At 37.4% G+C, this 23,429-nt stretch overlaps 1 protein-coding gene across 1 annotated transcript in view; it reads left to right on the plus strand.

Annotated features, from left to right (window-relative positions):
- Positions 1 to 23,429, plus strand: part of LOC149828488 (putative mitochondrial-processing peptidase subunit beta, mitochondrial) — a 124,220-nt gene that overhangs the window by 68,496 nt on the left and 32,295 nt on the right. The window contains exon 7 of the mRNA XM_090017064.1: positions 2,013 to 2,111. Within this exon, the coding sequence (XP_089873190.1) occupies positions 2,013 to 2,111 (99 nt within the window). The remainder of the gene's footprint in view (positions 1 to 2,012; positions 2,112 to 23,429) is intronic.

The following is a 23,429-nucleotide window of genomic DNA, read 5'->3' on the forward strand; positions in this document are numbered from 1 at the left end:
AACTAATAATTTTGGATATGTCCCCCCATGCAGTTGACTGATCCAATCAACTCTAGGTTGGACGACTATGCCCCTTGGGTCCAAAATACCCTCGAAACTCTCATAAAATGATCAAAATACCCCCAAAACTTGTCAGGCTTGCTCCAAACTCAATTTAACTCCGTTTTCAATGAAACAAAGACTGTTCTCTTCGACATTTCAATACGAATGCAACCATAAACTCAAAATTCATGAATAATGCCTCAAAAATTCCATTATCCAAAAATTATAAAATTGAGAAAAAAACTTGAAAAATATCGGATATTATACTGCCAGTTAGATAGCGGACTGCTTTCCAACCTTTTGTCTTTAAACTTGGAATGATTGTGTTCTCATTATCCCAAGTTTAAGGGGGAGTGTTGAAGAATGTAATACCCATATTACAAATGTGTATGCTACCCAAAATTACCAGAAGCTTCTTAGGTAGGTGGGAAGCACGCTTCCCGAAAACTTGCTTTGGAAGCATGATACTCCTCGCTTCCGAAACTTCATGGGAATCTCGATTCCCCCATGCTTCTTCTATGCTTCCCACACACACGGTCTATGCTTTTCTCATGTTTCTTTTCATGTTTTTTCTCTCACGCTTCGACTCGCTTCCCATGTACTTTCTCTAAATTGCTAACCATCATTGTTAAATTTTAACAAAAAATTAACTCTTTTACTGAAAAATCATGAAATATAAGAATAATCAATTTGATTTTTGTTTTTATTTACTTCTTGTTCAATTCCCATTCAGTTAGCATATTGCTTCATTTTTTATTCCTATTTTCAAATTGATACTTCTTTTCCCGCTTCCTATAAATTTTAAAATACCTTGCTTCTCGCTTCCGCTTTCCCGTATCGTTTCCCACTTTCACTTTCTAGTTTGGCAACCTTGACGCTACCCCTGTATTCTTTGTATATATGTTTGTTCCAGGGTTACCGAAAGCGTCCACATGGCTTGGGAAGCACACTTCCCCGAAATGCGAAACGCGACACTTCTGAAATGCAGAGGGAAGCACTTTTAAATGGAAAGGGGAAGCTTGCTTCCCAATATCTTCCCTTTTTTGGAGACTTGGAGAGTTTTAAGTTAACCTTTAATAAATTTTTTTACCCAAAAAATTAAAGAAATTCAGTTTTTTTAAAAGGGTAAAATAATCATTTTGAAATATTATGAAATATGAAAAACAAATATCGAGTAGGGTTTGGGATTTTCAATTCCTAAACCCTAACCTCTCTCGTTCTAGAGTCCCAGGCTTCCAGTGAAATCTCGAGCTTCGACGACGTCCATGGGTGTATTATGATTTTTTCTTGATGAATTTATTTATTAAATGCTTGCAACAAGATGCATTTGTTAAATGGTTGCACTTGCATATATGATTCAGTTTTGAGATTAATAGATCAACTTTAATGTTATCTACTCATGTTTTATTTTGTCAATGATAATATAAATATTCTATTTTGGTAAATTTGAAAAAATATAATTACATTTTTGCTTCTGTTTCGATTCTTATTCTTTTCCCACTTGAATCCTAGGCCTCTTCCCTCTTTGTTTTCCTTTCGAATCCTGGTTCACTTTCAGTTTAAATTCCTAGGTCGCTTTCGGTTTGCTTCTCTACTCTCTTTTGAGACTATTCATGGTTCGCTTATAAGTCGTTCTGCGCTTTTCGCTTCCTAAAATTTTAGAACTGCCTCGCTTCCTGCTCCCACTTCCTCGACTGGCAACCTTGGTTTATTATGTAGCATAGCCATAGAGAGTATAGTCAACCATTTTTGTTTTTTTGTGTAACTAAAGGGGTCAACCCCTATATGTTGTATCCTCTCATTTTTTAAAAGCTAATGAAGTTTCTCTCTTTTGATCTTCTTCTCCATTGCTCTCTTATTTCTTTGCTGAATCTAATATTCTGTATGTCTTTCTTATTTGTAGTTGTTGGAATCTTTGTTTTAGCAAATTTTTGTTACTCTCTTTTATGATGTCATGCTTTTGATTGCAGGCTGACCAATTGTGTAATTTATCTAGTACAATAATGGAAGAGTTTTCTAGAATTGCTCATGAGGTCTCAGAAGATGAAGTGATAAGGGCCCAAAATCAGGTTTGTAACTTGTCTTTGTTTTCAAATTAATATAAGAATTATAGAATCCCTGCTCTTGCCGTCCCATAATTGGAAACTTCTAGAAGTTGCATATGTTGCATTTCATAGTATACTTAGTCATGTCAAATTACAAAAAATTTGTTGCCTAATTAAATGCAAGGTAAATGCATTTCATCAAATTATTAGCTTATTTTCAATATAGATATACAATGTCACAAGGAATATTGAAAAAGATTGCATGGGGCATATAAGAATGATTTATATTATGCACATCTTATATTACTAGAACTGGTCATTATATCAGTTATCAGCAAATATTGGATATTGTACATGGTATGCCCTTGCGAGCTATGTAGTCAAAAGCAGTAGTCGGTACCTATTGTGTGGAACTCTAAAAAAACTAGTCAGAGACTAGGCAAGGCAGGACTAATTGGTATTGCAATTACGCATGTAAGGTAAGTAAAATTTATCAACAAGGAAATACCAGAAGTATAAGATATTGCTACTTGTTAAGCGTAATAAACCTGTTCTATCACAAAACGTGCCCAAGAATTGAGAACAACTGAATAAATAAAGCACACAACTACCAATATCAATAAAAGCTGACTAATTTAAGCATAATCTAAAGTATTAAAATAAAATGCTAAAACTAATAGCAAACATGCACGCAACATAAAATTAATCAACAACCACATACACAAAAATATAAGACATTGCTGCTTGTCAAGCATAGTAAACCTGTTATATCACAAAACTTGCCCAAGACTCAAGAACAATTGAAGAAACAAAGCACACAACTGCCAATATCAACAAAAATTAAATAATTTAAACATAATCTAAATTCTTAAAATAGAGTGTTAAAACTAATAACAAATATGCATGTAACATAAAATTAATCAACAAGGAAATACACAAAGAATAAGATATTGCTACTCGTCAAGCATAGTGTTATGGACCGCCACATATCCGATCCAAAGAAGTCATTTCAGGATCCAATCCAGAGGAGCCGCCCAGTCTGTTGTCCTACTCAGGTTGAGACTGTGTAGAGACCAGAAGAGCCGCCTGGAGTCCCACCTAGGTTGGGACTCTGGTGAGACGCCACCCTAAGAGTCTTCTCTAGGGTGGGAACTGTGTATTTTTACCCTTTTGTCCTCTTGTAAAACTATAAATAAATGAACATGCTTAGTTTGTTTTTAATAAAGTTTATTAAGAGATTTCTTTAAGTTTCGCTCTTGGTTTATGTTCTTGTTTTCTGAGAGAATGTCTCTTCCTCGCCTCTCTTCTATACTCGTCATCGACTCGAAGGGAACACCTTTTCTCCCTCCCTTGTCGTTGACCCCCCATCCACCTCACGCTTTCATGTGTAGCTGACCAAGAGACACGACTCTCTCTCTCTCTCTCTCAACGTTACACGCCGCTTCTGCTTGTGGTGCGCGCCTCTCTCTAGAGCCATGTCTCACGTCCAGCTTGCCGAAATCCATAGAATCATCCTCCGTGGGAGTTTGGATTCTAATAGTGGTATAAGAGCATCGTCCCCAGGAGTCATGCCGCTAAGCTGTTACTTTGGGATGACGCAACAAGGGCCTAAGACCTCGAGTGGTAATGACTCGACGTCCTTGGCCATCGAAGATATGGGACGGGATCTTCCAGAGATGAATCCTAGTTGGTTAGTTTTCATACTTTTGCAAAAGGTTATAATGCATCCTTGTTTATGGCTCAAGGTGGAATTCTCTCCCCGTTATTGAACCGCCTCCTATAAAGTCACAGGGTCAATTAGTCATATGGGGTATTAAAACACATGGTATAATAAACTTCCGTATGGTCTCAATTGACTCAAAGTTTTCTCTATGAGTACCCACAGTGGGAGTTAAATATCAAAACATAAGTTTAAAAGAATTACACTACTATATACATGTTATAACATAAGTCAAACTCTCTAGATTTATGAACCCTGAATTGTAAATATTAAATGTTATGCTTTTTACTTGGAATTGATAAGATACCTACCAGATTGTCACAAGTCTAACCTTATTATTATAAAATTTTAGGTAAGCAATGAATTTCACGGCTCCGCACGATAGATCTAGCTACAACCAACAGTGATTTGCATCAACCATGATAATCTGCACCTCAGGATCTCTCATCTGATCGTTCCAAGGAGATCACATCGGCATCAGGTTCTTCAATTCTCGTACTTCCAAATTATTTTTTGAATCGTTAGAATCCGACCACTGGTGACTCCGATCCGACTTCCGGAAGTCAGGCCAAATTTCTGCTTGTTCTTAGGAAGGACCAGTACAAGCCTACATCCAAGTTTGATTTTCTAAAATTCATCCCTGGAGTTTGACAAACCTATAAATCCCCCAAAAGTGACAATAGTTAGCCTTACCTGTCCTAAACTGAACCTAATTCACAGATTGAAAAAATCATATCCCGATATGTAGATGTTACTGTTTTACCGAAACCTGTTAGATCCAGTGACTAGATCCTGACGACCTAACATTTTTAAACTTAAAAAAAATCTATAGGCTTGATCCTAGATTCATGAATTCTGGATTTTTTTACCATAGGAATGTACATTTATTAGCTTTCAAACCCAATTTACAGATCCCAAAAATTTGTTTGGATCGCTGAGATCTCGTCCGATACTTGAAACTTGTCGGAACCCAAAAAATCGAACTGAATCTATAACGCCCTGGCCTATCCCAGAAATAAATTAGTTTCAACCTTTTAAAAATCCTGAAAAAATATTTTTGTATACCTAATACCTCATATCAGACAACCAAACTTAGAGCCTCCCTTAAACCCTACCCTACCTTTTTACATCACCCGAACTTTGGAGTAGCAGTAATCTGTCATGCAGGCACACAACACAACACAAGTAAAGAATGGATGAAGATTTGATGATGGAAATTTAATGTCTCTTTTTCAAGCCTCCAAGTCCGTACAAGAATACACAAACATGTTTCATTGAGTGATATGGGGAACCCAGATTTAGGAAACTACACAGAAGTAGATTACCAGGTATATTGAAGAATTTGATTTTCGTATATGTAACGACACCAACTTATCCTCGTGAAAACTGAAAATCAATAAATAAATAAATAAATAATATATATATATATATATAGCAATTGCGGAAACTAAAACCCATGGATTCGAGGCCTTACAGACTTAACAACTTCCAAACCACAAGTGATCTTTACATTGAACCAACCAATCAAATAACTAACTTTATTAATTACTAAATCAATGTCTGGGAACAAAAATAAATTAAAGTATGAAATCACAGAGCCACACTGTCCAGAAATAACAGAAGTAAGTGACACGATCTCGCAGGCTTTTTATGACAGTCATCCCCGTCACTGAGCTTCAGGTCTTTAGAAAAACATTAGAAATACTGGTTAAGAATCAAAGATTCTTTGTACGAATTCCTCTAAAAATCCAAATAGGCAAAAAAGAGCATAAATAAAATTCATGCAAGACATTTAAAGGAATATAAGAATAACAATCTCATAATTCATTTACCATTCAAGCATCTAAAGGCAAGTATCATGCAATAACAATTTCTCACACGAAACAAAACAAGTAAGAATGCATGAACTAATGTAAAACAATAAATATGCATGATTCAATACACATGAATGAACAATTTATTAAGTTATTATCGGAGTTCTCTTTTGCATGCATGTCCCTATTAAATGCACACAAGTTTAATTCTATTTCTCATTAAACTCGCGAATACTCAAAACAGGTACAACAGTTCCCGAAGTCCAAGTTAGGTTCTCAGTGACAGCTTAACACACAATTTGTATTTTATTACTGGGTTCTACACTTGTTCCTCGATCGATATCAGAAATTAACACCATCTATCGGAACATTAGAAATCAATATCTAATGTCGGGACACCAGGAAAATCAACATCCACTGATGCCACTTTCTTGGTATACCAATAACAACAACTGTGTCTACAACACCACCCCTAGGCAAAGTGGCTGAAAACTCTCTAAAACCGTGGCTGAGAGGCGAACCACCAAATCGGGTTCAGGGGCACAAATGCACACAGAGTTTTAGTGTCCTCACAGTTTTCTCAAAACCGCCATCCAGGATTCCCACACTGTGGAAAAGACTTAAAAAAAAATAATTACACTGTTATCTTTTTAACAAAAGTCAAGTTCTTTATACAAGAACCGTTTTGCAAATCAACATGCAAAACCCAACACGGGACCTGACCCGTTACAATTTTTAATAGTGAAATTAAATTAGAAAGCCAATAAATTTAAAATGAATTTTGCAATGTATAAAACAAGTCTTGAAGCAACACATGTTCCTGACCCACATGGCCTACAATGGTTCACATCTGACCACCAATGCATCTCATGCAAAATTCTTATTGAACATGCACAAACTCAATTATTGACCATGTAATGCACATTCATTCAAATACAATAAGAATGTACATACAAAACAAATTGCATATGCATACGAACAAACGCTTGCAACATGCATTTTTCATGATCCATCATATGTATAAACTCTCAAATATGCACATGATCATATTATTGCATCTAATAGATTTCATGAGTTTCCATGCGTAAGGCATAAGCATGATAATCCTGCATATCATAACTAATAAACACTTTTTCCATTCACATGCAACAAATCTGGACATACTACATGGTTCGGGATACAAAACATACCCACCGAGTCACAACTGTGCTGCCACAATGCATAGGACAACATTAGTATGCTATTGGCATTACAACATCCCACCGAAAACAAATAAATCACATGGATAATGATGCTGGTCTGACCTAACACCTAACACAAGTCAGCTTAATGGCCATGAATAAAAAAAAATTGATTTGAGTAGTCGGTTTTGGAGGACCGAGCCCCAAGCACTCGGCCATCACACTTAAAGTGGCTTGTCCACACTATGTGCATCGGCAGATCGGTCCAGATCTGCATGTGCACATAGCTGACACTGCCCCATATATATATATATATATAAAATCAGCTGTCGATCTGCCCATAACAACAAAAAGAGCAAGATTGACCCGATTATCAATATGCAGTCCAAAAATTTCAAAAGAAAACACAATACCGGATTTGATATTGTGTTTAACTTAATTGCTACAAACTGGTTTGTTTAACTTAATTGCATTCAGGTAGATTTGATATAAAACAATTTACACCAGCCAATAAAAATTTCAGCATACAGTATGAATGGGACTCGATTAAACCTAACCGTGACAACGGTCAATAGAAGAAAACAATAGGCTGGATGTACACGGCTGATGCACAGTCATACCAGCCACTAAATTCAGAAACACAACATGCCGGAAATATACGGCTGTGCACAGTTCTAACAGCAGCTATGAACAGAAAAAAACATTACTATGAACAGAAATCAAGCACGGTCATTTGCTGCGTTACCAGTACAGCAGTATGCTGTTGACAGCATGCTGTTGCTGGTTGGTAACACACTGTCAGCAGCATGTTGCTGCTGCTGCAGAAATTTGCACTAACAGGCTGTTGACAGCGGCTAATGGTGCATGACAAAATCAGCAGCATGATGCTGCCAAAAAAAAACAGATACATCTCATCATAAATTTTCTTTTTACAAATCAGGTGCTGATATTAAACCAGATTTGACAATCTAACGATGTCCAATAAAAGTTTCGATATAACAGTCATGACAAATTCAAACAATACTTTACCATGAATATAGATAGTGCTGGGAAAAGATACATCTCATCATAAATTCATATCTTCAAAAAAATTTAACAGCCAACGAATTTCAGCAATTGTAAATTGTGAGAATCTCTATAAAAAGAGATTTTGTGTATAAACACAATGCTAGAAACACGCACTGTCCACAAAGGCACAAAGGAGAACTCTCACACAAAGGCACAAATACACATGCACAAGAGCATAAAAAATATCAACTTCAATATATTGGGTCCCAAAAGGGGCTTTACAAAAAGATAACCAAAGCTAAAGGGGATCACCCCTATTTATAATGTAAAGGAGACATGGGTGGGCTCCAATAGATACGTTGGAGCCCCTCCAACGGTTAGAAATGTAACTGTTGGAAGGGGCTCCAACATGTGCATTGAGGCCCCCCTCATGTCACATCAATCCAAAAAAGAAAAAAAAGTAAAAAAGTAAAAAGAGATACAAAAAAGAAATTGGAAAAAATGTACAAACATATTCTCAAGTGAGAATATGCATAAAATACATGAAATTACATAAATACCCTTATCAGGTTTGATATATATATATATACTTAGATAGATACATATATATGAATATATATAAAAGAGAGACTATATTTTAACACCCCCCTCAAACTTAGGGTGTGACAACCGAAAGTTTGCCAAGAAAAAAGTTAAATCTCGGAGAGCACAACGCCTTGGTGAAGAAGTCTGCTAGTTGATATTCTGATGTAACATAAGGAAGGACAATGGTTTTTCTTAAATATTTTTCACGAACATAGTAGCAGTTCATCTCAATATGCTTCGTGCGCTCATGAAATGTGTGATTTTTGGCAATGTAAATTGCACTTTTATTATCACAACATAATTTTGTGGGCCCTAAAACTTTAATATTCATATCTTCCAACAAGCTGTGAATCCAAACAATCTCCATGGTGGTAGAGGCCATGGCTCTATACTCAACTTCGATGGATGAAAGAGATACTTTTTGTTGCTTCTTACATCTCCAAGCAATTAGCGATTCCCCTAAAAAAATACAAAAACCGGTGGTGCAGTGACGGTTATTTGGATCACCTCTCCAATCAGAGTCAGTATAAGCAATTAAACTTAATTCAGAAGAAGAGGATATAAATACTCTCTTGTTTACTGTACCCTTTATGTATCTGATGATGCGAAGAATGACGCTCATATGAACTATAGTAGGTGCATGTTGAAATTGACTGACAACATGTACTGCATGAGAAATATCAGACCTAGTAATGCTGAGATACGTTAAGGATCCAACCAATTGTCTGTAAGGTGTGAGATCTTTTAGAAGAATCCCATCATCAATCTTCATCTTCAAACCTGCTATTTCAGGAGTTTCACAGACCTTGTCATCTGTGATTCCTAATCTGTCAAGGATCTCACAAGCAAGTTTAGTTTGAGACAAAAAGTAACCTCTGTGAGAAAAAACAACTTCAATTCCCCAAAAATATGTCAAGAATCCTAAGTCTGACATTTCAAAATTTGAAGTCAAGATAGATTTAATACTTTTGATTCCTTTAATATCATCAGCTGTTATCAACATATCATCAACATATAACAATAATATAACAATTCCTGTATCAGATTTCTTAACAAACAATGCAGTGTCAGTATAGCATGAAAATAAACCATTTTCAGTCATTACATTGTTAAACCTATCGTGCCAAGTTTTGGGAGCTTGTTTCAAGCCATAAAGAGCATTAGGAAAATGAAAGACATTATTTTTAGGAATTTCTATACCAGGTGGAGCATCCATGTAGACTTCTTCATTAAGATCATCATTTAAAAAGGTATTTTTGACATCCATTTGATAAATATTCCATTTTCTAATAGAAGCGATGGTGATGAGGCATCTAACAGTAATCATACGAGCTACTGAAACAAATGTCTCTTCATAGTCAATTTCGTATTCTTGACTATACCGTTTAGCTACTAGACGAGCTTTATACCTCTCAAGAGATCCATCACTCTTGGTTTTGACTTTGAACACCCATCGACATCCTATAGTTTCTTTCCACTGGGAAGCGTTTGAAATTCCTAAGTGTTGGCTTTCCTAAGCGCTTTGAGTTCACTCTTCATGGCTTCTCTCCATTCAATACATCGTTTGACATCTTCAAAAAATTTCGGTTCAAAATATGAGTGAATGACACTTAAGCAAGCCCGATATTTAGGAGAGAAAGAATCAAAGGATACGAATCTAGAGGGAGTTCTTCTAATTCTTTTGGTTCTTCTAGGATTTGAATCATGTGTGGAGATAGATTCGTTAGGTTCACTATATTGCTCAATAGCACTTCTAAAGGTGCATCTATCTCTCTGAGTATAGGTGATAGGGTCTCTAGTTATATTTTCTTCTTGAGGGATAATAGGGTTAGAATTATTGTTGATTTCAACTACTTCATTGTCACTGTTATATGTTGATTCATCATCACTAGAGATATCATCTTTAGACAATGTATCAAAAAGAAAGGAATAGTCAGCATTTTCTAAATGAGATTCATTCTTTTCAAAACCACTATCATTTTCTAAAAATGTTACATTCCTTGAGACATATAATTTATCATTCTTAGTATCATAACATTGAAATCCTTTTTGGGTTTCGAAATACCCAAGAAAAGTACAATGAATGACTTTTGGTGAGAGTTTATCATTTTTATCTGTAATGATAAAGCACTTACAACAAAAAACTCTCAATCTATTATAATCGAGTTCTTTTTCATATAGAGTCTCAAAAGGAGAGATTTTATCTAAATTTTTGAATGAAAGACGATTAATAAGATAAACGGAAGCAAGAGCCGCTTCGGCCCAATTTTTTTTGGAATACTTTGATAAATAAGAAGGGTTCTAGTGGTTTCAATGATATGCCTATGCTTCCTTTCGGCCAAACCTGTGTCTTAGGACACGATCTTTGATGGACAATACCATGGTCTTCAAGATATTTCTTAAATTCATTAGAGAGATATTCACCTCCGGAATCAGTCTTAAATATCTTTAAGTTACTATTAAATTGATTTTTGATCATCATATGATATGATTTAAAACATGAAAAGACTTCATGCTTATGTTTGAGAAAATATAGCCAACAATATCGGGAAAAATCATCCAAAAAAATTACATAATAAGTAAAACCTTCATTGAATATGACGGGTGTCTGTCCCCAAACATCCGAATGAATAATTTCAAAAGGTTTAGTGGTAAACATAGATCTTTGTTCAAAAAACATACTTCTTATTTTTCCAAGAATGCAATCATTACAAGAGAAAGTACTTTTACAAAGATGTTTAACAAAGTCCAAATAGGACAACTTGGTGATGCTGGGATGACCAAGTCTTTGGTGCCAAACATTTATGTCTTTATGTTGGGCCACATTACAAAAGGGGGTTTTAGGAATTTGAAGAGAGTACACATAGTATAGGTCTCCCTTCCTAGAGCCTTCCCCAATCAACCTTCCGGACCGGTGATCCTGTATTAAACATTTATTAGATGAGAATTGAATATCACACCCAAGGTCCGAGAGTTGAGAGACGAAAAGTAAGTTTAAATTCAATTTTGGTATAAATCTAATTTTAGGAATAAAGAAGTTTTGGGTTTTAAAATTTTCAATTCCCTTAATTTCAAGAGAAGTGCCATCCGCGGTAGAAACAAAAGATGGTGATGGACTTTCAGAATATTCGGAGAGGAAATGTTTGGCGACATATGGAATGAAGCACCCAAATCTAAAAGCCAAGAAGTTTTACCTGGAGGAGTAGACACGACAACACCAAAAATAGCTCCTTTGAGAAGAGGTTGAAGAGCTTCAATAATTTGATTTAGAGAGAGAGAGCTCCATTTGTAGATTCCTCTTTTTGTGGTTGAGATGTGGTGGCCATTGCTAGTAATTTCTTCCATTTGGGACAAACCGGTTTGATATGACCCGACTCTTTGCAAAAGTGACACACAACTTTGCTATAGTCCCTTCTTCCGCCTTGACCACCATTGGTTCCTTGATTTTGACTTTTAAAATGAAGAGGTTTATATGTCCTCAAGTTGTTATTGGGCCTAGAAACGACATTGACTCCATCACATTCTTCTTGATTTGTGGGCATTGCAAGAACACTTGGATTTTGCTTGCTAATGCCCATACGAGTTTCCTCTCCACTTAATTTTGTAATGACATCTTCAAGAGAGGGAGAGGTGAAGGAGGATAGAAGAGAAGATTTAATTTGCTCAAACTTGGACCTTAGCCCGTTCAAAAAGTTGAAAAATCGATCTTCTTCAAGTTGTTTATGACGAAGCTCTATGGCTTCTTCACTCCACTTGGGTTCGAGCATAGCAAGCTCATCCCAAATGGAAGAGAGTTTGGCAAAATACTCCCTTATAGTCATCCCTCCTTGAAGAAGGGTTAGCGCCCTCTTTTGGAGGTAATACTTATGGGACACGTCCCTAGAAGTGTACATCTTCTCAAGGCGCTCCCACGCTTGAGAAACCTTTTTAAACTTTATAATATTGGCGTTAATTCTTGTCTCAACGGAGGATAAAATCCATGACAAGATTTTGAAGTTCTTTATCTCCCACTCATGTTTTCTACTATACTCCTCAAGAGCTTTAGTTCTTTCATCTCCCTCAAGAATTTTGATTTCGCCTTCTTGAATCAACGTAATTTTAGGCTCCGATTTTGGAATCGAGCCTTGAACGTAACCCCAAAGCCCTTTTTCTTTGATGTGGGCTTCCATATTTTCGGCCCATACGTGATAATTGGAGCCATTTAGCTTGAAACCAAGAGAAAAATGAGTCTTTTTCATTCATTAGAGATGTAAGATGAGAGAAAAGAGGACATACCACAATAAGATTTTAAATCTTGTTATAGTAATCTTCTAAAATATTGGATGAAGATGAGTCTTTACGCCAATCACCAAAAAGTTGAAGGCACGCTTTTTGAGGCACTCGATATTGTGAAGAACGACACAAATTTCTTTCTCCAAGCGACCTTGCTCTGATACCATGTGAAAATCTCTATAAAAAGAGATTTTGTGTATAAACACAATGCTAGAAACACGAAGTGTGCACAAAGGCAGAAAGAAGAACTCTCACAAGTGCACAAAGGCACGAATACACATGCACAAGAGCATAAAAAATATCAACTTCAATATATTGGGTCCCAAAAGGGGCTTTACAAAAAGATAACCAAAGCTAAAGGGGATCACCCCTATTTATAATGTAAAGGAGACATGGGGGGCTCCAATAAATACGTTGGAGCCCCTCCAACGGTTAGAAATGTAATCGTTGGAGGGGGCTCCAACATGTGCCTTGAGGGCCCCCTCATGTCACATCAATCCAAAAAAGAAAAAAGTAAAAAAGTAAAAAGAGAAATTGAAAAAAATGTACAAACATATTCTCAAGTGAGAATATGAGTAAAATACATGAAATTACATAAATACCCTTATCGGGTTTGAGATATATATTTATATATATACTTAGATAGATACATATACATATATATATATATGTATATGTATCTTTCTATATATATATATATAAAAGAGAGACTACATTTTAACATAATTATGATTGAGTGACAATTTTGAAACATAACATTTAGTCAGTTAGAAATAACATTTTTAAACTATGACGGGTTTGATTTGGATCAGATCTAATCCCAAATCAGACCATGATAGATCAACCAATGCACGACCAATCCCCCCCCCCCCCCACCCACCCCATATATATATATATATATATATATATATATATATATATATATATATATATATATATATATATATATATATATATATATATATATATATATATATATATATATAGGGATGACAATTGTATCGGGTCGGCGGGTCAGAACACCTCAACACGAACCCGACCCATTTATTAAACGGGTCGGATGTGGCAAACACGAACACGACCCATTTATTAAACGGGTAACCCAACCCGACATGATTAACCCGTTTAATGAACGGGTCGGGACGACCCGACATGATTATATCTCTCCGTTAAAAGATGTTGCAAGCAGGAAATAAGAAGGGGGGGTTATTTTAAATAAGAAGAAATTAAAAAGAGTTATACTTTTAGCTTGATTTGATGTTAAAAAAAATTAACGCTTTTTTCAGATGAGAACATTTAATGATATTGCTCTCAAGTCTTGTTGTAAGATTTGCCTCTTGGAGTATACACTGATGCAGAAGAAGAGAAATATGGTGAGAAAGAAGGGGACGACTGCAACAAATGGTTTGATCTCACTCAGAGAGATCGTGCCATATTTTTCATTTATATACATATGTGTTACAGACTGGATCGGGTCTGGATATTACATAACCTTTCATCAATTCTAGACCCGAATACAAATATAAGATGTTATACAGATTCTGGTATTCGGGTCCAGATCCAAACCCGTAACCCGAAAACACAAACAGTTTCAATACCCTCCCTCAAGTTGTGCATGGTCGCGGACCATAAACAACTTGCTTTTCAAGAACCAAAACCGTATGCTGGTAAGGTCTTTAGTGAACAAATCTGCTACTTGATCTGATGTTCGAACGTAGGTTGGTTCAACTTTTTTTTCTTTTACCTTTTGTCTAGTGAAATGCTGATCAATCTCTATATGTTTTGTATGGCTATGATGAATGAGATTGAAAGTGATCTGTATAGCATTCTGATTATCACATAGGAGAGTAGTGGGTAGAATAGGTTCTCCTATTTTCATCAAAAGATGTCTCAGCCATGTAACCTCTGTTGTTGCTGCTGCCATAGACCGATACTCTGCCTCGATACCAGATCGTGCAACTGCACGTTGCTTCTTGCTGCTCCATGCTATTAAGTTCCCATCAATAAAAATACAATACCCAGAGTGGAGGAAGAGTACTTTGGTGCCTTTATATAAGAATAAGGGTGATATACAAGATTGCACAAACTATCGTGGTATAAAACTCATGAGTCATACTATGAAACTTTGGGAGAGGGTGATTGAGTCTAGGTTGAGGAAGGTTGTCATGATATCGGAGAATCAATTTGGTTTTATGCCTGGAAGATCAACTATGGAAGCTATACATCTTCTTAGACAACTTATTGAAAGATATAGAGAGAGGAACAAAGATTTGCATATGGTTTTTATTGATTTAGAGAAGGCATACGATAGAGTACCTAGGGACGTTCTCTGGTGGACAATGATGAAGAAAGGTGTTTCTCTCAAGTACATTAGTATAATTAAAGATATGTATGAAGGAGTAGTAACCAATGTCCGCACTTGTGGAGGGGTGACAACCAATTTTCCGATAACGGTTGGGTTACATCAAGGATCTGCTTTAAGCCCTTTCCTATTTGCGATAGTGATGGATGAGCTTATGAGATCAATTCAAGAAAATGTACCGTGGTGTATGTTGTTTGCTGATGATATTGTTTTGATTGATGAGTCTAGAGCTGGGGTTAATGCTAAGTTAGAATTATGGAGACAGACATTGGAAGCTAGAGGTTTTAAGTTGAGTAAGAGTAAGACTGAATATATGGAATGTCGGTTTAGTAAGCAACGAAGTAGGGATGGGAGTGTAGTGAAGCTTGGTGAGCAAGATATACCGGTGAATGATTATTTCAAATATTTGGGATCCATCATTCAAAAGTATGGAGAAATTGATGGAGATGTAAATCATAGGATAAAGGTTGGGTGGATGAAATGGAAAAGTGCTACTGGAGTGTTGTGCGATCGTAGAATGCCATTGCGGTTGAAGGGAAAGTTTTATAGGACGACTATTAGACCCGCTTTACTATATGGTACGGAATGTTGGGCTGCCAAGAGACATCATATTCAAAAAATGAGTGTAGCTGAGATGCGGATGCTTAGATGGATGTGTGGAAATACAATAAAAGATAAGATTCGGAACGAAGAGATACGTAAGAAGGTAGGTGTTGCACCCATTGAAAATAAGATGCGAGAGAATCGTTTACGGTGGTTTGGACATATTCGGCGAAGGCCTAATGATGCTCCAGTTAGAAGGTTGGAGAAATGGGAAAATATATTAGTTAAAAGAGGTCGGGGTAGGCCTAGGAAGACTTGAATGGAGATGATAGGAAAGGATATGAATGCTTTGAACCTCACCGAGGACATGGCGTTGGATAGAAATGATTGGAGGAAAAGGATTCATGTGGAAGACCCAAAATGAATTTCTTTTTTGGTTCATATCGCTGACCCCAATTGTTTTGGGATGAAGGCGTAGTTGTTGTTGTTGTTGTTGTTGTACCCAGAAACTGACCTTCTGTCATCCGGATCTCCAGCCCAATCAACATCTGCATATAACTAGTTGATGTTGCTTCCCTTTGGTCTTAACTTGATGATAGATTAAGCCATCCCCAAGAGTACCCGAGCGTTCATATGCTCTGTGCGTGGGTCATGCATGAAATGTGAGACTTGGTTCACTGCATACACAATGTCCGGTCTTGTGAAAGTTAGATATTGAAGCATACCCACAAGGCTGCTATATTGTTGAGGTTCTCCATATACTTCCCCGTCCTGAGCACTGAGCTTATGATTCAACACGCTGGGAGTGGATAGGGGCTTGCAATCCTTCATACCTCCCTTATCTCCTTATCTAATAAATCCAGGGTATATTTGTGTTGAGTTAATCAAAGGGAATTATCCCGCCGATCTACCTCAACCCCCAAGAAATAACGCAGAACCCCCAAATCTTTCATTTTGAACTTTCGACTTAGTAGAGATTTTGTACCTTCTATATGTTCATCAGAGTTCCCCGTAATGATAATATCATCCACATAGATGGAGCAATATACTGACCTGATGATTCTGAAAAATAAATAGAGAGTGATCGAGGTGAGACCGAGTGAACCCATGTCGTTGAACTTCGACAGAGAAGCTATCAAACCAAGAATGGGAGGCCTGCATTAGCCCATAGATAGCTCTTCATAATTTACAGTCATGAGTGTTGGGACTGTGTTTTGCATAACCGGGTGGTTGCTCCATATACACTTCTTCTTTCAGACTACCATGCAAAAATGCATTTTTGACATCAAGCTGACTGCGAGTCCATCCATGTTGGATCGACAAAGATAAAATTAATCGAAGGGTTCCCATTTTAATAATAGGACTAAAAGTCTCATCATAGTCTTGTCCATATTCTTGAGTGAAGCCTTTGGCTACAAGTCTCTCTTTGTAGCGTTCAATGGATCCATCAGGTTTATACTTGATCTTATAGACCCATTTAGAACCGACAACATTTTTGTCTAAAAGCCTAGGAACAATTTACCAAGTTCCACATTCATGCAAAGCTTCCGTCTCCTCATTCATAGCTTCAACCCACTTAGTCGACATGTATGCCTTCGAGAAGCTGATGGGTTTATCCTGCTTTTCAATCTGTGAAACGAATAACTGTAGATCCGTGGAGAAGTTGTTATAACTGACCCATCGCTCAATAGGATGTCAGATTCTTCCCGTTCTCCTGGGCTGCGACATCGATGTGTTGATGACTATTCTTGTGACGTCGTTCATAGATGACTCCTTGGAATTTTGCGGCATCTGAAGTAGGCACGATAGGAACCTGCATATTTCTCATTCCTTCTGGCTGAGGCTCTATATTGGTCTCACTCTGTTCAACTGGTGGGGTATGGCATGGGGTGACATCATGTGTCCCTGTTGTGTCTAGTTGGTTAAGTAACTCAGCGACAAACCATGGCTGATACCACTCAACATCCTTGTTGTGTCCATCTATATTTCCTGAGTTCTCAATAGTGTTTTCATCAAACACAACATTTCGTGGGACTCTAATGCGATGAGTGGTGGGGTCATAGCATCGATACCCTTTGTATTGATCAGCATATCCAACAAACTTGCACCTGCATGCCTTGTCCTGGAACTTATCACATTGAGAGCTATCAATATGAACATAACATATGCAACCAAACACTCTTAATTCATTATAATCAGGCTAAACTTCAAAGAGTGCAAAATAGGGAGATTGATTCTCTAGTAATCTCATGGGCAAACGATTTATGATATACACAACATAATGAAAGGCTTCCATCCATAAACTCATGGGAATCTGAGTGTCATGCAACATGCTCAAGGCACTTTCCACAATGTGTCGATGTTTTCTTTCCGCCACAACATTTTGTTGTGGTGTATGTGGGCAAGATATACGACGACTTATTCCATTATCTTGGAGAAATTTAGTAAATTCTTTTGATAAACACTCCCTCCCTCCATCACATTGAAAATGTTGAATTTTGGACAAGAATTGATTACAGACTAGAGCGTGAAATGAACGAAAGAGCTTGAACACCTTAGATTTATGTTTCATAAAATAAATCCAAGTGTATCTGGAATAACTATCAATGAAGACAACATAATAACGACTACCAGACAAAGAAGTTTGTGGAGCAGGTCCCCAAACATCAGAATAGACAATTTCAAATGACACATAAGCTCTCTGATTTATTGAACTAAAAGGAACAACATGACTCTTGCATAATTGACAGTTGGAACAAAGAGAGGTCTCAGACTCAACACTTAAACTAGACTGTGGAACAAGCCCACTTGACACAAGTTTCTCAATGAATGATTTATTACAATGACCCAAACGACGATGCCAAATCTCTGGCTTATTACACTGAGACAAACTAAAACAATCTTTGAAGGACACTGGGTGATCTGACTGACCGACTGACGAACTTGATAAAGCACCACGAACAAGAGAAAAAGATTCCTTGAGGACATACATATTTCCCTGTTCTTCTTCTTCAACGAGTGTCTTCTTCGTGAGAAGGTCCTTGACACGTACAGCAGGAGTAAATTCGATAGAAGAATTAGTATCATCAACAAGTTTGGAGACAGAAACAATGTTTTTGACAATACTGGGAGAATGATAGACATTTGATAAATTCAATGAAGAATTAAGAAGTGGAAGATCAACATTTCCAGTGTGAGATATAGAATGAAGAGTACCATCTCCAGTTTTAATATAAAATTTTTCATGGTAAGGAATGGGTTTCAAAATCTTACCGACATCACCTGTTACATGTGCCGCAGCCCCAGAATCAATGTACCAAGTTCCTTCATTCTGCTTGAAGCTTATCGCTGAAAGAGCAGATATCAAAAGATTCTTCATATTGTCCTTTTTATCGTCTTTTGAGTCTTCTCCTATTCTTCCTCTGTGAAAGGATCCTGCACCATTAGATTTTTCTTCGTTCTGTGGGTTGTGCCAACAATTGTCTGTAATGTGCCCCCTTTTTTTGCAATGAAAACATGTTGGTATATTCCTGGATCTCTGGTTGTCTGAGAATGAGTTAAGTGGCATATTGGGCGTGGGCAACAACCCACAACCTCCTTGATTGTTCCTTCCTTGACCGTGACCATCTCGAAAACCTTCACGTCCTCTTCTTGACATCATCCCGGTAACCAGTACATCATGATGACTGGAGTTGATAGCCATCTCCTCTCCCCTAATGGTAATTTCGTACAGTAGTAATTTCACATGAAGATTTTCAAAACTTGGCAACGAAGGAAGGCATAGAAGGGAGGTGACCAACATGTGATAATTGGAGCCAAGTCCATTCAGTGCTTGTTGAACTTTTTTCTTTGCCAGGAATTTCACAACCCACCATGGCCAGTTGATCGGTGAGAATCTTGACCTTGTTCATGTAATCTATAACTGACAAGTTCTCTTTCTTTAAGAGCTGAAATTCTCTTTTTAAATGTAGGATTCTAGCCTCTGAAATCTGAGAATATGTTTGCGCCAACCTCTGCCATAACTCCATAGCCGAGCATTCATCGGGAATGCCGACCAATACCTCTTGAGAAAAAGTAGATGTGATGTAATGTAAGCAACTACCGCTTGATCTTTTCTCCTCCATGTCCGAAATTCTGGATTACGAATCGATTTGTTGAAAACCTCCCATTTATCATCTCGCTCTTCCTGCATCACAAGCTCCGGAGGTGCATGAACTGTCCCGTCGAGGTGTGCGGAGAGATCCAAACTTCTGATAAAGGGCAAAATTTGCCTCTTCCAGGTCAGTAATTTGAATTGTTCAGTTTTTCAGAGATGAGTTGACCAAGGAAACTTGATGGTAGAGAAGGAGAATCCATGACGAAAGAATACAAAGAAAGATAATAAGGAAAACGTCGAGTGCAAGAGCAACAATACAAGGCAACAACCAATGCAGTAGTAATAGAAATTTCAACGCATTAGAAATTCCAACAATCAAAATTCGTCTCCTTTTTTTTTTAAAGAGATATGTTAGCCGCAAATGATCGAATACACCCAACTGTTCTGGTGCTGCCTAGTATTCAGCGAAGGCTAATCAAGATAGAGGTCCTTTTTTTTTCTTTTTTTTTGTATTTTAAATTAAAACTGTTGTTGACGTCAATGTCTACAACTAGCAGAATAAAGGGGTCTTAGTTATCAGACCTGATCTATTCCAGGAATATCAAGAAGGACCGATTTAAAGATAACGTAACTGGGAAAACAATGAATCAGATTCGTATTGGAAGAAGGGGAATAGTCGAAACTGAGAAGAAAAGACGCAGATCTGAAATTGATTTCAGATCTGTCGATATCTAAATGAGAAGTGAATCGCAGATCTGAAATCAGTTTCAGATTTGTAGATATCTGAAGGAGAAATGAATGATTAGAAAAGGGAAGAGCTGATTAGAAACAAAGAAATAGAGTTTGGGATTGGGGTTAAGGGGAATAGTCGAAACCGAGAAGAAAAGGCGTAGATCTGAAATTGATTTCAGATCTGTCGATATCTAAATGAGAAGTGAATCGCAGATCTAAAATCAGTTTCAGATCTCTCGATATCTAGAGGAGAAATGAATGATTAGAAGAGGGAAGAGATGATTAGAAACAAAGGAAAGAAAGAATCACTCTAACCTGGAGTTAGAAGTTCAATCTCTGCAGACACGCTTTTCGAGATCAACTTCACGTCTTGGGTAGTTGTCTGATGAAGTCCCGCTCTGATACCATGTAAGATTTGCCTCTTGGACTATGTAACATGGTGCGGCACCGGGTGCAGTCAACCCGACTCTGGGTGCATTGACCGCTCTCAGGGTCATTTCGTTTTTTTTTTTGGTTTTAAAAAAATTTTTTTTTGGCCCCATGAAATGGGCTGCGGAATTTAAAAAAAAATTTGCCCTATGAAATGGGTTCAGACAAAGAAAGCCCGTACTCGTTCGGTTTCTACTTCAAACGCTCCTCCGATCACCTAAAGAACGACAGAATACAACAACACACTTCATTTTCTCGAATTCCCGATCCAAATATCATGAAAAACTCGGGTCCAGACAAAAAAACCCGCAAACGCGTTCGGTTTCTACTCAAAACGCTCCTCCGATCACCTAAAGAAAAAAAGAAATACAATAAAAAAGTTTCATCTCACTTTTCAAAGACAAATGTCACGAAAAACTCGGCTTTTAAAAACAGAAATCCAGAAGCTCAAGTGTTGACTCATAAAAGACGATTTCCACTCAAAAAAATCTACCCGAACACCTCAAGATCCCGCGATTTCCTCCAATTCTCGAAGCTAACCGGCATAAACCATGGAGAAACACAGATCGAGAGCGAAACCCCAGAAAATCGAGCGTGCGATTGGGGAGATTTCCACTGACCTGAAGAAGAGCGAGCGGCGAACACGCGCATCCCGATCCTTCTACGACAAAAGGGAGGGAGTGTAGGAAGAGGTAGAGAGAGCGAGTTCCTCTCCCTGGTGGAGTGAAGAGAGACGCTTCACTGGTCATTGCTTCCAGATTTGCGTTTCTGGCTTCCGAACCCTCTTTCCTTCTCTCTCTGCTTTTCCTTTTTCTTGTTTTTTTTCCACAAATTTTCGTGCCAACGATTGACACACAGAGAAGAAGAGACTTTGACGCCCTTGCGATGCCCCACGCGTCAGCTTAGCAACGATTATTTGTATTTCCAAAAATTGTTAAATGCCCCATTCTATCACTTAATTACGCTAGTGCCATATACTTTAAAAACGGGGGTTAAATTTATAAAAATTGTTAAAACCCGCGCCGGGGGAACCTTGGACCCCCTTATATATATATATATATATATATATATATGGACATTTTTGCCCCTGCCGCACCCCCGCACCCGGGTTTTTTGAAAGTGCCGAATCCTCGCACCCGCACCCGTGACCTCTTGGAGTATACGCTGATGCAAAAGAAGAGAAAGATGGTGAGAAAGAAGGGGACGACTGCAACAAATGGTCTGATCTCACTCAGAGAGATCGTGCCCTATTTTTCATTTATATACATATGTGTTACAGACTCGATCGGGTCTGGATATTACATAACCTTTCATCAGTTCCAGACCCGAATACAAATATAAGATGTTATACAGATTCTGGTATTCGGGTCTAGATCCAATCCAAACCCGTATCCCGGAAACACAAACAGTTTCAATACTTGTCACCTCTGCGATTAACTTTCCACCTCTTTCTCTCTCTCACATTTAATGCTATTGCTCTCAAATCTTGTCACCTCTGCAGGGCAAGTTTTAAATATTTAAAAGTGTCGTGTATATTTAAAACGGGTCGACACGATTACTAGTTTAAATTACAAACGTGTTGCGAATTTAATCATCCCAAAGAACCATTTTAAATATAAACGGCTTGCGGGTCGACGGGTTCGTGTAAACGGGTTGACCCCCATCGCCTAACCTGTTTATTAAACGGATCAAACGGGTTGGCATACCCCTAACACGAATCCGACCCGTTTAATAAACGGGTTAGGCAGGTCGACCCGTTTACGACACGAACCCGTTTAAGCCAAACCCGAACCCGGCTAAGAAGCGGGTTGGCGGGTCGTGTCAGATTTTGCCACGCCTATATATATATATATACACACACACATATTAAGCATGTGGTTGCTATGAAATTAAACATGAATACACATGAAACAAACCTTGTTTTCATAAAAATTGAGTTTCATGCCATCTTGCATCAAGACATGTGGGTGAACATGTAAAAAAACCCAGATTTATTAATTTTCCATTTAGAATCTCTACATAAATCTGATTTAGACTATTCTCTGTGTTCAAATCAAGAGAGGAACCCGTACCTTGGTTAAGAAACAGAAAAAGACCGGAAAAGTGTTCGTCGGACGATCAGAACGGAAATGGATCCTCCTTTCATTCTTCTTTCCATTCCTCCACTCTTTTTTTTTCTCTTTCTTTCTTTTCCCTTCTCTCTCTCTCTAGAAAATGAAATCTTGAGAGATAGACAAGTTAGACCTTTTAATATTTTTTTTGGTCTTCTAGAGAGAGGGTGACGTCCCCTCTATAGAGCTTCTATATCTCTCTCTCTCTCTCTAACTACTCCTATTTATCCTCTTATTATCTTTTATTTTATTTCTTTTTTTAATTAATTTGAGATCTATCTAGAACTCCTATCTAGGTAGAGTTCTACCAAATGTAGAATTTTCCCCCTATCCAGATAATTCAAATTCATAATTTATTAATTATTATATTTTATTAATTATTTAATTATTTAATTATTAAATAATAAAATTTAAAGAATGTTCCAGTGGGTATCTCACCCCTCTGGGAGTCTTCTTAACATGGAATTTTTACTCAATTTACCCTTTATA

The sequence above is a fragment of the Nuphar pumila genome, chromosome 9 (genome assembly GCF_984573655.1).
Source record: "Nuphar pumila chromosome 9, dmNupPumi1.hap1.1, whole genome shotgun sequence".
NCBI classification, from domain to species: domain Eukaryota; kingdom Viridiplantae; phylum Streptophyta; class Magnoliopsida; order Nymphaeales; family Nymphaeaceae; genus Nuphar; species Nuphar pumila.